We start from the raw sequence: 15,733 nt of genomic DNA, 5'->3' as shown, positions 1-15,733 counted from the left end.
ACATAGATACATGTAAAAAATATAATTTATAGACAGTAGGGCTAAATGTGACAACTAGCCCCAGTTTCACACGAGTGTCTCGAAAAAACTATGTATAATAAAAGTTTAACAGATATCCCAACGAAGAAAGTTCAGTTTGTTTTGACTGACATGCATTTTTGTGTAAATGCAAGGGCCTCGTCGCGAGCCTTATTCGGTATTATACTGCCATCAGCTGGACATCAACACAATGAAAACTATTAATCATGCACAACAATGTGATTTAATAAATATATAATAAAAAATATATATAAATATAAAAGGTAAATTTGCCAAGAGGAGAAATTGATTCTTTGTATAATCATTTTTGTTCACTTTACACCAGATCACAGATACAATGTACATACATTTAAATAATTGAAAGCATTAAATAATTTAGTAGCAGCTTATTATTATTTATTTACAATTTTGTATAACCACACATGGTTATATAAAATGTATTCCATATAAATAAGACAAATATTTGCGCAGCCATTTTGGTGGAACTATTATCAAAGATAAAGATTCCTATCGACGACGATAACAGTTGCACTTGTGTTACGGTGTGAAGCGTCCGGACTTGTCATGGCAGCTTCAGATCTCTTGAAAACTGTATTATACACAGTCAACAATCTCCTCCAACAACACAAATATAAAACTGCACTGGCTGTTGTTAAAGGCTTCAGGAATGGAGCTGTGTGAGTTAATTGTTTTACTATTCATTTTTTGAGAGACACTTAATAGAAAGTGTTGTTCTCATGTTCATTACATTTGGGCATATCTTTCAGTTGATTATATTAAGTTATATTAAGACTATATATCGTTTCTTTATCTTTTTTTTCTCATGTAATGGTAACACATTTATTGGACTCAAAATTACAAATATTAAAGTAATTCCTAATAAAATAGTTCTATGGGTTTAAGAGTATTGGAGACATGTCATTATTTTACTGTAAACAAAAGGAGAGTCTAACAGCCTTTTTTTGGTTTGTAGATATGGTGCTAAAATTCGTGCTCCTCATGCCCTTGTCATGACGTTTCTCTTCAAAAGCGGAAGGTAAAGTGAACTTTGACATCTCTAATAAAACCACATTGCACTTTCAAATGAATGCAGTTTTTACTGTTGCTTGTTCATATTGCCTGTGTTTTTTTATTGTATTTAAACATTATCTTTAACAGATATTATACTACCATAACTACTACTTTACATTAAAAACGACTGTTGCCTGTGCATTACAGTTAAGATTTCAAGATCGAGGACCTTGGACAAATCAAAATTCTAATATGACTGCTGAAACATACTAAAAACTTAACCAGATAATATTCTATGCTACTTAAATGTAGTTTGTGCATTAATGTTCACATTTTAATAGTTCTTTTGTATTTGCATCTGACTTACACAACAGTCTGAGAGAGAAGTTTAGAGCGATAGCTCAGGCCACTTACACCCACTCCAGGAACTTGGCCTGCTTTGTGTTCACGTATAAAGGTCTGCAGGGAATTCAGCAGCAAATACAGGGGAAGCAGCTCCAGTCTCACGCCTTCCTCGCTGCGTGCGTCGGAGGCTGGCTTGTGTTTGGAGAAAATAACAACATAAACAGCCAGGTGAGCACAGCTGAGTTTATTAAGTATTTTTTGCATGATATTTGATAAGTAAAACAAGAAAATAGAAGATGGATCACCTTGAGATTAATTTGTGTTCTCTATGCAGTGGGCTTACACGGGCCCCAAAAGTATTTGTTACAATGAATTAATTTTCTAGAATAAGATTACTTGTGCTTTATGGCTATAAAAAGTGTTTGATATATTGCTTTGATAAGTAATAATCTCAGTGTAATTTTACATTTCCCCAGATAAACATGTACCTGCTCTCCAGAATCCTCTTTGCTTTGTCTCGGTTGGCTGTGGAAAAGGGCTACATCCCCCAACCCAAGAGAGATCCCTTCCCACTGTTTGCCACACTGGTGTGGGGTATTGTGCTCTGGCTGTTTGAGTATCACCCTCATACACTTCAACCCTCCCTTCAGTCGTCCATGAATTACCTTTATCACGACAGCAACACATGGCATGATATTTCAGACTTTCTCATTTATAACAAACCCAAAACCAACTGAACCCACAGGAGACCTCAGAACGGTTTTCCGCTTGTCTAATTGAATGGTTTAATTACCGTGACTTTCACTTTCTTAGTGACACAAATGAAGAGTGTAGGTATGTAGCCTTGGCTGTTTTCAGAGTTGTATAACCCCAACCGGTTATCGTAAGTAAAACTAGAGTCCTGGAGGGTTATTGTTCTACAGAATTTAGGCCAAAACAAGAATTGTGTTTGTTTAGTGTGGAGCTAAACCCTGCAAGAAGGTGAGATTTCAGGACTGGAATTTGACACCCATGAGAGTATGCACTGAAGTAATTTTGACTGTTGTAGATTGTATAGAGCACAGCCGACTAGCTTTCTTCACACAACACTATTTTTACACTTGCACATGCTCCCTATTATAATTTTGATAAATCTTCATGTGCATTATGAAAACAGTTGTACAGTGCATCTCACAGAAAGCAGGTCTTCGGTTAACACTGAAAGATATATTATTTAAATAGTAATGAAGTCATATATTATAATAGCATTTTGATTTTTGGGGTGAAATATGAGCCAGACATTTTAGTATTTCATCAGATTCATCAGAGACATGTGTTGAACTATATAAATGCGCGGGGATCTGTCATTCGTGGTTTGGATGTCATATTGTCATATTATCTCATTTTAATCTAACAATCACTCTTAAAATCCTTGACATATGTCTTAAACAATGATATACTGTATTTAGTTGATTTGACTGGAATAATAATACTTTTAACATAGTCTATAGTTTATGCCACATTCTCATCACAGCATCAGTGAGGATTTTTTTAGTTAAATTATGGGACAATTGTATAAATAACTAAAATTTATGAGTATATTACCAATGGTGTGGATTTGATTTGAGAATGTATTTTCTAATTGAATAAAAACAAACAAAAAAGATTGGACATATCAGTCATTGATGTTGTGTGACAAGTGTTGATTCCTCCTCATCAGGAAGTTGGTTGCGAAATTACTATTCACTTTTCATTGTAACATGGTGGGTGTGACGGGAGGTAAAATCTATACGAATTTATGAAGAAAATATAGCGGTTGTGTTAAAAACAACACAATCTTTGTTATTTCTCAGACTACACACAAAGTAGCATAACAAAACCATATGTTAATAATTAAAACATCCTTTCTGAGAGTATAGTAGATCACAATTCAACACATCTATTTATCACACACACTTAATTTTTTTTAATTATTAGAAAATCCCAAATAAAAAAACATTAAGTAAAAAATTAAGTTCTTCTATACTAAAACTTTTTTAGCTTTAGGAGTTAGGAGCAAAATTAAGAGACTGGACTTTTGGAAATCAAGCAGTTTTAGGTTGTTTAGTTGATTTATGTTTAAGTGTACAGGTAGTTACTTTATACTGAAATTGATCTTTTTGATAGAATAGGATCTTTTTATAGGAGAAGAGATATAAGGCATGCTATGTAATATGTACTTTAATGCTTTGTATAATAAAAATATAAAGTATTTTTTCTTTACCATGGCATTTTAATTATGATAAGTTCAGGTGATGAAATCAGATTGTGATATTAAATCTGTAAAATGTCAAAACTATAACATTAAATTGCACAAATAAAACCATTCTAACCGTTAAAAAAAACATACTGATTAAATCAAGAGATGCTTCTTAACTGTCAAGTCAATATTGTGACACAGTAAAAATATCAGTGTATTTAAGGGCAGGAACGTTGTTTTCTCTTTGGTAATCACCCTCTTCACATTTGATGTTTCTCCAAGAATTTTGGACACTGTTGAGAAGATTTTAGATGAAAATCTAAACATGTTTAGTGAAATGTTTATTATACCCTTAGCCTGTATCATGAGTCACTGCAGAAATACTTTAGGATAGCAACACTAAAACACCTGTTTATTTAAAGGGAAGGGCCTGAAACTAGCAACCTTGATGAATTTCCTGAATTAATTAATGAGATTTATTTTCATTTAAAACCTGTCTATCTAAATATAGTTTGGTAGACTCCCTAGTCGTGAGAAGTTCTTACAAAAATCCCATAGAAATAGGCTTCGTTTTATATTTATATTATATTTATGCATTTGGCAGACGCTTTTATCCAAAGCGACTTACATTGCATTATTCTACACATCTAGACATTTGTTTGTGCAATCCCTGGGATCGAACCCATGACCTTGGCATTGCTAACACCACGCTCTAACCACTGAGCGTCATATTTTATATGAAGTCATATTTAAGTTACCAAGGTACTTTTCTATTATTCATCAAACAGAAAGTTGATGTTTTGTAAAGACGATCACTGGCTAACTTCTGTGTCAGTTTAGGCTGATTTGTTTTTGTTTGATATTTGTAAACGAAAGATGTTGTAATGGAAGCTAATGAAAGACTTCTGGGAAAGGGCAGAGTAGAGGAGTGACCAAGTGAAACTGGGACAAGCCCTGACCACTCCACACCCAGTTAGTACTAAGGTGCATGTTACATCGCTGATAGATATTCACACCTTTGCGTGAATGCGGACGGGTGTGTAATATAAAATTATTTCCTTTCCGGAATTGAGACGCTCCTTTATGCCAATTAAAATTGCGATAATGTCACACAAAACAAAAGAATTGTCATATATAAATCACATAAGGAAATGTCAGTTATATTCGGTTAGCTATCATCCCAAAAATTCCAGGAAATAATACATTATAAGGTTTGTCAGTACTGTATTGAGAGTATAGAAAATGGTTACTAAAATCAAAGAGACTTTACAGAGGAATTTACAGGACTGAAAAATGATTTTATTAAAATAAAGTATTAATGCAAAAATGTTAGAATGCAAGTGGTTAGAGAGTCGGACTCGTGACCAGAAGGTCGCCGGTTCGATTCTCAGTGCCGGCGGGTAATGACTGAGGTGCCCTTGAGCAAGGCCCTAAGCTCCCCGGGTGCTGCAGTAATAGCTGCCCACTGCTCCGGGTGTGTGTGTGTTCATGACTTGCTGTGCGTGTGTTCACTACTCACTGGATGGGTTAAATGCAAAGTTGCAAACGTCACATTTCGGCTATGGGTCACCATATCTGACAAATAGGTCACTTTCAGATTTTAGGTATGTTGCTATGGCAACCATCACTGTTACTTATTCATTCATGCTACATTTCATTTTGTACTCATAACTGTGACCATACAACACATACAGTGCATATTGAATATTTTTATTTCATTTTTCATGACTCGAAAGTCTTATTCGGTACGAGTTTTGTCAGGTAGTTCTCATGGATGTTTTAAATGGCTCTATTGATTAATTAAATAAGGTATGTAGTCAAATTTGTGATTTAATTTTTAACCATAAATTACTGTTAAACCTTACAGCCCAATAAAATTAGGATTAGAGGTAGGACACACATCTGGAGACATTCCTGCATTGCACTAAGCAACTTGTTTTCTTTGCAGTATTTGAGGTCTGAAAAAATACAGTGGACGGACGGACGGATGGACAGACAGACTCATGTAGATCACATGTGTGATGAAATGCATGTGTAATACTTTACTGTATGTCTGAACAATGAACATATACAGTGTCCACCCACTGAAATGCACAATGCTGATGTACAGTATGTTAAATTGCCTAATCGTCTAAGGTGTTGATTGTGTTGACTGAGTGAATGTTGTGCAACCACTTCTGTGCACTTCTTCAGAAGGGAGGCACGAGAGAATCTCCAATAAAAAGAGAAAGAACACACAAAGGATCAGCATCTTACAGCAAATAAACAACGAAGCGGAATCCCATGGATAGTGAGTGTTACAGTGACATTATTTCTTTTATTACATTTTATTTATTAACAGTTTTACTGTTTATTGATTATAACATTACATAGAGCTTTGCGAAATGAAAAGTAATTCATGTATATTTGCAGTCGTTATTATTTACAATGCATTTCTAATGCATTATTATTTGTGATTAACATCTCATTTAATTTTCAATTAAGTTTCAATTTCATAGTTAGTCAAAAGCACTTTCATGATTATCCATAAGTTGATTTTGTTCATTTTGTGCAGAGTTCAGGTTTAGAAATGTCGACCTTCAGTCGACCAAAAACCAGCTCAGTCACAATACCAGCGGTCTGAGCTCCACGACTTTGGTCCTGCGGAGAGGACAGGCCTTTCAGATTCTGGTGAGCTTCAATGGACGTGAATTCAATCCACGCAAGGATAAACTGGTCTTCCAAGCTGTTCTAGGTAATGTTCTCCGTCTGTGCATGTGATTGAAGGTTTGTCAGCATAAAAGAAACTCACAGCGCATTTTTACTAAAGGGAGTAACCTAGGAAAACTCTGTTTATAGAGCATGAATCATTCTTGGGTTGAAGGTTGTGATAAAAACCAGGCTTATTCTATCATATGTTCCTTTTTGCACTGGTCTTAAAATACATGTAAAAACATTAGTATTTTGTTGTTTCAAAATGAATATTAACTTTTTTTTCTTAAGACATGTTATCTCTTTTGTTATTTTTACCACTTTGTCCTGTTTCAAAATTTTGTCAATAAATGCAAATAAAAACAATATTTTAATTTGGAATTTGGAAGAAATGTGTATTCTACTTAATTCATAAAAACTGAAAATAATTTTGGAGTGGTCTCTTAATTAACGAAAAAGACTACAAGAGAACTGCTTAATTTATGATGCATTGGGAATGCATTGAAAAATAATACTATTGACTGTAAGGCATTCAATTAGTATAAACGTGAAAATAAAAATGGGAACACTTTACAATAAGGTGCTATTTGTTAACAATTAGTTAATGCATGACCAATGCAATACTTCTACAGCACTTATTAATATTATTTCATGTTAATTTCAGCATTTACTAATACATTATTAAAATCAATTTTGAACGTTTTTCTTCGATTATATTCCTATGAAAACAGCCATGTCTTCTAAACCCTTTCCTTTCATTTTTTTTAAGGAAGGTGATATAAACTACTCTGATTTATAGCTTCAATGGAGAAATATATAGAAAATGAATAAAATCTATACCAATGGTACCCAAACGTTGTGCTCCCTTACTAAACCAACCCATATCTTATCATTTCCTCTGTGCAGGTCCGTTGTCTTTCGAACTGCCTGTCTCTGGTCCCAGACAACCCATCACTGGTTCCGGGCAGCCCGCCTCTGCTTCCGGGCAGCCCGCCTCTGCTTCGGTACAGCCCGCCTCTGCTTCCGTACAGCCCGTCTCTGGTTCCATACAGCCTGTCTCTGTGACTGGACAACCATCTAGTGCTCAATGGACTGCCACTCTGGAGCGGGGCGTACCTAACCCAAACTCACCCCTCACAATATCAGTTGTGCTCTTCAGCCCAGCATCTGCCTCTGTGGGGGTTTACACCCTCAGCCTGAGAGTAGAGACCCACACGAGTGTAAGAACCCACTCGCTTGGTCAATTTACGCTGCTCTGCAACCCCTGGTGTCAAGGTGAGGATGTGAACAATTATTAATACTAATGTCAGTGTGGTCACATTTAAAAAATCTCTCCCCAGATAGCACAATCCATCTGGTTTACGTCTATTTGACGTCTGCATTTACATCTGCAAGACATCTTAAATACATAGTTTGCTCATCTGCAATACGTCTCGGAGACGTCTGAACGTCTGTAATACGTCTGCTAAAGATCTGGAGATCTGCTGCTTAAAAACATCTGCTAAACATCTTAGAAAGAGCTGTTGTACATCCATTCTAAATCATAAACATCTTACAGACATCTTCTAGATGTCTATATGACGTCTGACAGCAGACATCTCCGAGACGTATTGCAGATGAGCAAACGATGTATTGTAGATGTCTTGCAGATGTAAATGCAGATGTCAAATAGACGTAAACCAGATGTATGTGTGCTATCAGGGTCATTATTCAAAGATCAAACAAGTACAAAGAAACTGTTGCATTGTTTTGCAGGTGATTCTGTGTTTCTGAGCTCTAATGAGCTGAGAGATGAATATGTAAGAAGTGATATTGGACTGCTGTTTAAAGGTACAGCGAGTAACTACGTCTCCAGACCGTGGTCTTTTGAACAGGTGAGTGCTGCCTGTATGTTTGATCTTTCCCTCACAGTGTATAAAGTGTATTGTACACAGCGTGAGTAAATTGTATAAAAGTGTATTGAAAGGGTGTACCATATTTACTATAAACATATGTATATGTATTGTCAGGGTTCGAATTGAGGGGGGGTTAGGGTGGTCCCGGACCCCTCATAAGCCTTAAGGGACCTCTCATAAGGTCTAAAATAGTGAACTAAAATAGTGAACTTGGGGGTCCTCTTGGTTTTTTATTAAAACTAGCCAACTTAAAACACTTTTTTTGTCGAATTATCATGCTAAAACTAAACATCATTTTTGCAAATTTCATAAAACTAAAATTTTTATCTGAAAAATCCATGCATGCTCAAGCGCGCCACACAGTGTTCAATGAAGACATGTACAGAGATGTTGCAGCAAGATGCGTGCGGATCCTCTCATATTGAAAGCATTTATCTTAAAACTTTACAGTTAGCCTAGTATAATTTTGATGTGCAAATCTTTCTTTATGTACGATGTTATCTCACATTGTCAAAACAGGTGCGACGCGGTACTGAGCCACTAAAGGGACATACAGGTGGTGGAAAAATAGGAAAGGGAGTGAAAATATTTTAAATATTTCGCTCTCCCCATCAGTGCGTTCCTTTGCAAAACTTTTGCGTTTCCCCAAGAATATTTTTCTTTCCCTCAGAAAACTTTCGCATTCCCCAGAGATTATTTTGCGCTCCCTTCTGCAAACATGAGCTCCGACTTTGACGAGAAGGCTTCTGCTTTTGCCTAAAGGAATGACATTCGTTTTTCTTAATCTGCATTGGTTCACATGGATTATTTTCATATACTTGATCTACATTATCAGGAGATGAATCACGTTTAAAACGCGCATCTGCATGAGGTGACGTTTTAGCCTCTCCCTCACTGGCTCCAATGATTTTTTTAAATATTCAAAAAAAAGGGAACAGCACCGCATTTCAATAATATAACGAAAAAAATAAGGAATATATGAGGACAGGAAAATCTCAATTAGTAAGAAAATGTTATCATACATTTTGAAAAACTTGTTATTCTTATTGCTATAAATAAGTTTAAGAGATTTTACGATGAGTGAAATTTGTGATGTTTGAGACATCAAACCTAGGCAAAATCTTATTAAAAAAATCTAGGCTATAATGCAAAATAAAAAAATTAACAGCAAGATCGATAGCATGGTCACTGCAAAAAACAAAGAAATATGTATTTTAATCTCTCCCTCATGTGGATCTCTTTTAATGGATTATCAACATGTTAAGGACATTTATGCGTGCAATGTGGTCAAATTAATACAATGATCCAAACTATCATGTGATTGATGCTTGCACTGCCCTGTCTGTTGAACACTGTGTATTGTGCTACATTGTGGATACTTAAAAATACATTTACAGCATAAAGCAATGAAACAATACTGATCTCAATGTACATTATGCTTTAGTTTTATGTTTTGGGCTAAAATGGTCCATTAACTTTCTACAGTATGAAAAGGGGATATTGGACATTTGTATGAAACTGCTGCAGTTGAGTCCCCAGTATCTCACCGACAGGAGAAGAGATTTGCTGAACCGCAGCAATCCGGTCTACATTGGCAGAGTGATCTCAGCTATGGTGAGAATCTCATCTCTCATTTATTTTTCTCTCCTTTCCACCTCACTTCTAACACGCCTCTCTCTCTCTCTCTTCAAACAGGTGAACTCTCAGGATGATAGGGGTGTGCTAATGGGAAACTGGTCAGGTGAATACAATGGTGGCATTAACCCATCAACATGGTCTGGCAGTGCAGATATCCTCAGGAAATGGTCAGAATCACAATTCAGGCCTGTTAAATATGGCCAGTGCTGGGTGTTTGCAGCAGTCATGTGCACAGGTATGACAAACATCCGTTATTTTATCTGGATTTGCTGAAATGTTCATCTCTCATACTCATCTTGGTCAATCATTACATTCTGCAGTCAGATGTTTGTTTGTATAGTGATGTTTGTATAATTAGAAATGCTTTTTGTTAGTATATTTAAATAAAGACGTCAAATAGGCATTGGGGACCTGAATCGCCCTTTCGGGGTTTATTTTGTGACAATGACTGACTGTACGTATCCCTTACTTATTTGATATTGATGAAGATGTACTTTTAGGCATGAAGAGGATTTGTGTGGTTGGTTTTCAATCGCAAATGTATTTTTTGTTAATCTAACAGTAATGAGGGCACTCGGCATTCCAACTCGTACGGTCACTAACTTTAACTCCGCCCACGACACAAATGGAAATATGGTGATTGAGGAATATTACTCAGAGTTGGGGAAAAAGCTATCTCTCAGCAAGGATAGCATCTGGTGAGTTACATCTTTAAAATATGACTAATGGAACTGCTTTATAATCACACTAAATGAATAAGGATCTTTTTAACTGGAGAATAGTTAATCAGACTAATACTAGTATTTACATTTATGCTTTTGAACCAAATCTGATTGTCAATCATGTTTTTACTCTGAGGACCAATGTTTTTCAGGAACTTTCATGTGTGGGTGGAGTCTTGGATGAAGAGGTCTGATCTGGGTCAAGAGTACGATGGTTGGCAGGCTCTTGACTCCACACCCCAGGAGATCAGCGCAGGTCAGTTTTTAATATCCAGGTGAACAAGAAGTTGTGGCCGACTTCCGTTTTGTGATGTATTGTCAAGTGAAACGGAATGTCGAATGAGAAAAATAAAGGAGAAGTACATTTTCAGATTTGAATTAAACAACAAATGCTAGTGACTAGCCATGCTAATGTTTTTGTGCAGGATGATTTGGATTCTCACATGTTTGTTTGAATGAAAATCACTCTTAAGTATTACCTTAAGTACCTAAAATAAATTAACAAAAATCTTCTGCTACAGGAATGTATAGATGCGGTCCAGCTGCTCTGAAGGCCATTCTTGACAGGAAGGTTGAGGCCCAGTACGATGTACCGTTTGTCTACGCTGAAGTGAATGCTGATGTGCGTACAATGATTGTGCGTGATGGGAAGGTTTTGTCATCCGAGACTGATACTAAAAGAGTCGGAGCCCTGATCTGCACCAAGCGTCCAGGATCCATGCAAATGTTAAACATCACCTCAGATTATAAAAAGGAGACACGTAAGCTTACTCTTCAAAAACTTCTAAAGTTTTTTATCTGCAGTTTTGCCGTGAAAACTGTAAAACCACAAAAATACTGCTTACGGAAATAATTTGACTAGATTTAAATACAATTGGTTTTCATTAACATTTTAATTTTTTTTCCTGCAGATATGTTTGAGGAATCATCAAGAGACAGTAAGTTTTGCTGTAAAAACGGTAAAACTACAAGAATACTGATTACAAAAATGATTGAAATATATTTGTTTTTCATTAATATTTTCATTTTTTTTCCTGCAGATAAGTTTAAGGAATCATCAAGACTCAGTGAGTTTTGCTGTAAAAACTGTAAAACCACATAAATACTGTTTACGGAAATAATTTGACTAGATTTAAATACAATTGGTTTTCATTAACATTTTTTTGTCCTGCAGATATGTTTGAGGAATCATCAAGAGACAGTAAGTTTTGCTGTAAAAACTGTAAAACTACAAGAACACTGATTACAAAAATAATTTGACTAGATTGAAGTATATTTGTTTTTCATTAACATTTTAACAATTTTTCCTGCAGATATGTTTGAGGAATCACCAAGACTCAGTGAGTTTTGCTGTAAAAACTGTAAAACTACAAGAACACTGATTACAAAAATAATTGGACTAGATTGAAATATGTTTGTTTTTCATTAACATTTTTGAATTTTTTCCAGCACATAGATTTGAAGAAGCACCAAGAGTCAGTAAGTTCTAGCATTGACAGTTTTTTAATCACTCTAAACATGCATAACATTTAGTCAACATTGCTTTATAACACAGTGATGTGACATTTCTTTTTTGTGCATTTTTGCATGTAGTTCCCAAGGATGTTGTTGTGTCTCTGAATCTTCTGAAGACCCCTGTAATCGGAGAAAACATTTTATTCAACGTCACAATCACCAACAACGAGAGCACACACAAAGAGCTTAAAGCGCACGTCAATGCTCAGAACAAAGAGTACAACAGCAATCCCACAAACACCTTCTGGGAGGCTCATAATGACCTGAAGCTCGCTCCTAACGAAAGTAAGATTTCAATGCTTGATGCATTAACATTCACTAATAGCAACTGGTCTACCACACTACAATTGAACCACATTTACCTAAGAAACGCCCAAGGACTATAGGATGGCAAACACAATTTAAACCTGAAAAAAGTAAAACGATCATCGTTTTTTTTTACATAGCCAGCAATCACTGACAAACTAAAGTTACAATACATCCTAAAATGTGATAGTCATTTTGGAATCTGCTACATTTAACAGTATTTTTAAAAGATCTGTGCTACTAAATGTGACTTTTAAGGACTGGATGATTGCAAGCATAATGTAAGTCTAAAAGATAAGCAAAGAGAATCATCCATGGTTAAAGGGAATATTTACCCCAAAATGAAAATTGTTTATCATTTAATAATTTCTGTGTTCCACAGAAGAAAATGAATGATGACAGAAATGATTATTTTTTGCTTTAAATACGCAATATTAGCATATACAAATACTGTAAGTCCTCCATGCAGACACATCATGTATCAGAAAGGGTCTAGCTCTGGCTGATTCCTGTCACTTATTTTTCACCAGCTCATACTTTCGAACTCGAGATCTCTTCCAGCGATTATGCATCTAAAGAGGTGAGGGAGGATTATCTGGTTAACCTGGCTGTGGTTATAGAGGACGTGGAGACTCAGAAGAGAACGCTGGCTTCTCAAGAGTTTAACATCATCAGTCCTACTCTCACTATACAGGTATGTCAGCCTGCGATGGACAAACCTTCAACTTTAGCGGGGTTAAATAGTGTGATCTAAACACTCGTCTTACTGCCCTATGAGGGAGAGAATACACATATTCTTATAAACAAATGAGGAGTCGAAAATCAACATCAATTTAATGAAATCATTCTTCCATGCAGATCGCAGATGAGAACTCTGTCATGATAAACATGCAGCAAGTTGCCACGGTGACCTTCACGAGTCCCTTTGCCATTCCGGTGAATGGAGAGCTCACGGTCATGGGTTCAGGACTCTTGGAAGAGAAGGTTCAAATCAGGTACATACAGTGTGTTATTTCATCATTTTGTGCATGAGAGTTAATGTTTCTTAATTGTAACAGGGTCACCTGTCAAAGAAACTATGGTATATTTTAGTTGCAACTTGCCTCACATTCTTGAGAAATGAAGCAATTGACATTACATCCTTCAACGTTTATTTGTTTAGCAGACACTTTTATCCAAAGTGACTTATAAATGAGGGAAAACTACAAGTGCATACTGTGTCACATACTGTGTTTGTGAACATGGAGGGGTGTTTTACATAACAACTTGAGATTTATTCTCATGAAAAATGTAACGGATTGAGCTCTGTGTTTCTTGATTTGTGATAAACTCTGCTTTGAATACCATCATTTTTGGTGAAACTGTAAATTACAGGCGTCACACTAGATGTGTGTGTGTGCTACAGTTATATGCAAATCACAAAAACTCTGGAGTATATTTACAATTAAACAATAGCTTTATTAGTCACATTATCAATCCTAGACTAACAAAAATCTTAAAAATGTCCAAATTTTGTATTTATGTATTACTGGAACTTTATTTTCACATTTTCTTTCAAAAAACAGTTAAAATCCTTCAAGGTAAACATGAGCGATAGAAGCAGTATGTGTAAAATTTTTCTTTCTTTCCCTAAATTTTATATTCTTCTGTCTCTTAGTCTCACACTGAAGCCTGGAGAGGCCATGAGAAGAACCGTTCAGTTCACTCCAAGGATGACAGGTTCCAAGATGCTCCAGGCTAGTTTGGTGTTGACAAACCTGGCCAGCGTTCTCCATGGGTTTATGACCATACATGTTAAACAGACTTGAAGAGCTGAAGTGGTTTGAAGATTCATGGGAAACAGTCTATGAACTCAACTCAGCATAACTGTAATCCTCATATTGTGGTGTTTCTTTAGAATAAATCATAGCTTTGAAGTATACCTTAATTGTAAACCATCTGCTTAATAAATAAATGTAAACGTGAAAGAAGTCTTTATATAAAATTATGATTTGTTTCCTTTTTAAAGACCCAGTGAAATCAAAATGAAAGTTTTTTTCCTTTTATTAAAAATGAGTGATCCTTAAGGACGTCAATAAACTGATATGCTATTAAGCACTGACAAAATTCGCATCTAGGAGACATAACCGTTAAAAACTGACAATCTGGTAGTGCGCCCAAACAAATCTAGAAATTCCATGACATCATGCTACACTTGCTACACAGCCTCTCGTCAAAGTTCTTGTCCAATCAAATCCGCTTAAGACTGCGAAGAGTCCCGCCCCTTCACTAGCAGAAGTGCGGAAGTGGCACCTCACCAGCCACTTTTTCGAACATTTATTATGTCCTGCATGGTGAATGACGCATAATGCAGATGGGAAATAGGGGATGATCCAGACAGTGTAAACATTTACATTAAAATCTTAATTTCGTGTTAGTGTTACGCAAGCGATTGCACGTGAGTGTCCTCCGGTTAAGAGACACTATAGGTCAGAGCTGATCATATGCACGATCATACATGCAAATCCTCTGAGAAAACAAAACGTAGACCTGTTTCAAGTCTACACAGCATGTTGAATGTTAAGGCTCTATGGAAGAGATCAATATCACAGCCTTGATGAGTAAAGGCAGGGCCGGCCCAGCCTGTGTTGATGCCCTAGGCAAGATTTAAGATTACGCCCCTCCTATACAAATTAACAAATAAAGATGATTTTTTTAAAGCAAAATTCATATTTATTTGAATATAAAATGAATTGTGATGAACATAAATAGGAAGTAAATCAATAATTGTAATTGTAATAAAAATGTTTCTAATTACCTTCTCGTTGTTTGAAAATAATGTTGCAAATAAAACAAAACAAATTGTTTTCTCAATAATAGGCTACTGTATTTGAATATTAGAGCTCATAAAACTAATATTTGATTGTTATTATTATTTAGATAAGGGTTAATGAGAAATTGTTTTTATACATTTTGTCAACCTCTGCCCAAATGCTGTTTTGGATTTTATCTTATTTTATAAATCTAGAGTGGTTCTAAATAAACAATTGTAACTTATAATTTGCACCTCTATATTGCAACATTTTTTGTTTCCTACCTTTTCACTTCTGATTTGTTTTTGTTTTTATTTTAACTCACCTTTGTATAAAAGTTTTGTATAAATGGTTTGTGTTTGCACATGTGTAACCGATCCTACTGAACCTGCTCCGAGCTCCACAGTGCCTGTGGTATTTGTAGTAAAGGCACAGTAACCACGACCCTTACCATCCTTTTACCACAGTATAACTGTAGTCCAACAATGTCATGTGTAGTAAAAGCACTGTTATGGCAACATTACAACGCCTTTACCACAGTGACTGTAGTTCTACTGTGAC

The 15,733-nt window shown here is 35.7% G+C and overlaps 2 protein-coding genes across 3 annotated transcripts; both read left to right on the top strand.

Annotated features, from left to right (window-relative positions):
* Nucleotides 1-576: 576 nt before the first annotated feature.
* pxmp4 (peroxisomal membrane protein 4) lies at nucleotides 577-3,281 on the top strand. Its single transcript, XM_057338284.1, has 4 exons — nucleotides 577-716; nucleotides 1,013-1,075; nucleotides 1,425-1,623; nucleotides 1,872-3,281. Exons 1-4 carry the CDS (start codon nucleotides 604-606, stop codon nucleotides 2,130-2,132), a joined length of 636 nt encoding a protein of 211 aa, XP_057194267.1. The 5' UTR covers nucleotides 577-603; the 3' UTR covers nucleotides 2,133-3,281.
* A 2,516-nt stretch (nucleotides 3,282-5,797) lies between these two features.
* LOC130557007 (protein-glutamine gamma-glutamyltransferase 5-like) lies at nucleotides 5,798-15,122 on the top strand. Of its 2 annotated transcripts, XM_057338406.1 has the most exons (18): nucleotides 5,798-5,903; nucleotides 6,168-6,347; nucleotides 7,211-7,579; nucleotides 8,060-8,178; nucleotides 9,685-9,813; nucleotides 9,895-10,072; nucleotides 10,400-10,535; nucleotides 10,712-10,815; nucleotides 11,081-11,320; nucleotides 11,471-11,497; nucleotides 11,600-11,626; nucleotides 11,734-11,760; nucleotides 11,873-11,899; nucleotides 12,009-12,038; nucleotides 12,153-12,359; nucleotides 12,911-13,074; nucleotides 13,239-13,375; nucleotides 14,038-15,122. In XM_057338406.1, the coding sequence occupies exons 1-18, from the start codon at nucleotides 5,897-5,899 to the stop codon at nucleotides 14,186-14,188; spliced, it is 2,259 nt and encodes a 752-aa protein (XP_057194389.1). In that variant the 5' UTR covers nucleotides 5,798-5,896; the 3' UTR covers nucleotides 14,189-15,122. The 2 variants fall into 2 exon arrangements, with proteins under 2 accessions (XP_057194389.1, XP_057194390.1); XM_057338407.1 differs by lacking the exons at nucleotides 11,600-11,626; nucleotides 11,734-11,760.
* Nucleotides 15,123-15,733: the final 611 nt, after the last annotated feature.

Source organism: Triplophysa rosa, linkage group LG7, assembly GCF_024868665.1.
Source record: "Triplophysa rosa linkage group LG7, Trosa_1v2, whole genome shotgun sequence".
Classification (NCBI taxonomy): domain Eukaryota; kingdom Metazoa; phylum Chordata; class Actinopteri; order Cypriniformes; family Nemacheilidae; genus Triplophysa; species Triplophysa rosa.
The sequence above is the reverse complement of the archived record's forward strand: the minus strand, read 5'-3'. Positions and strand labels throughout refer to the sequence as shown.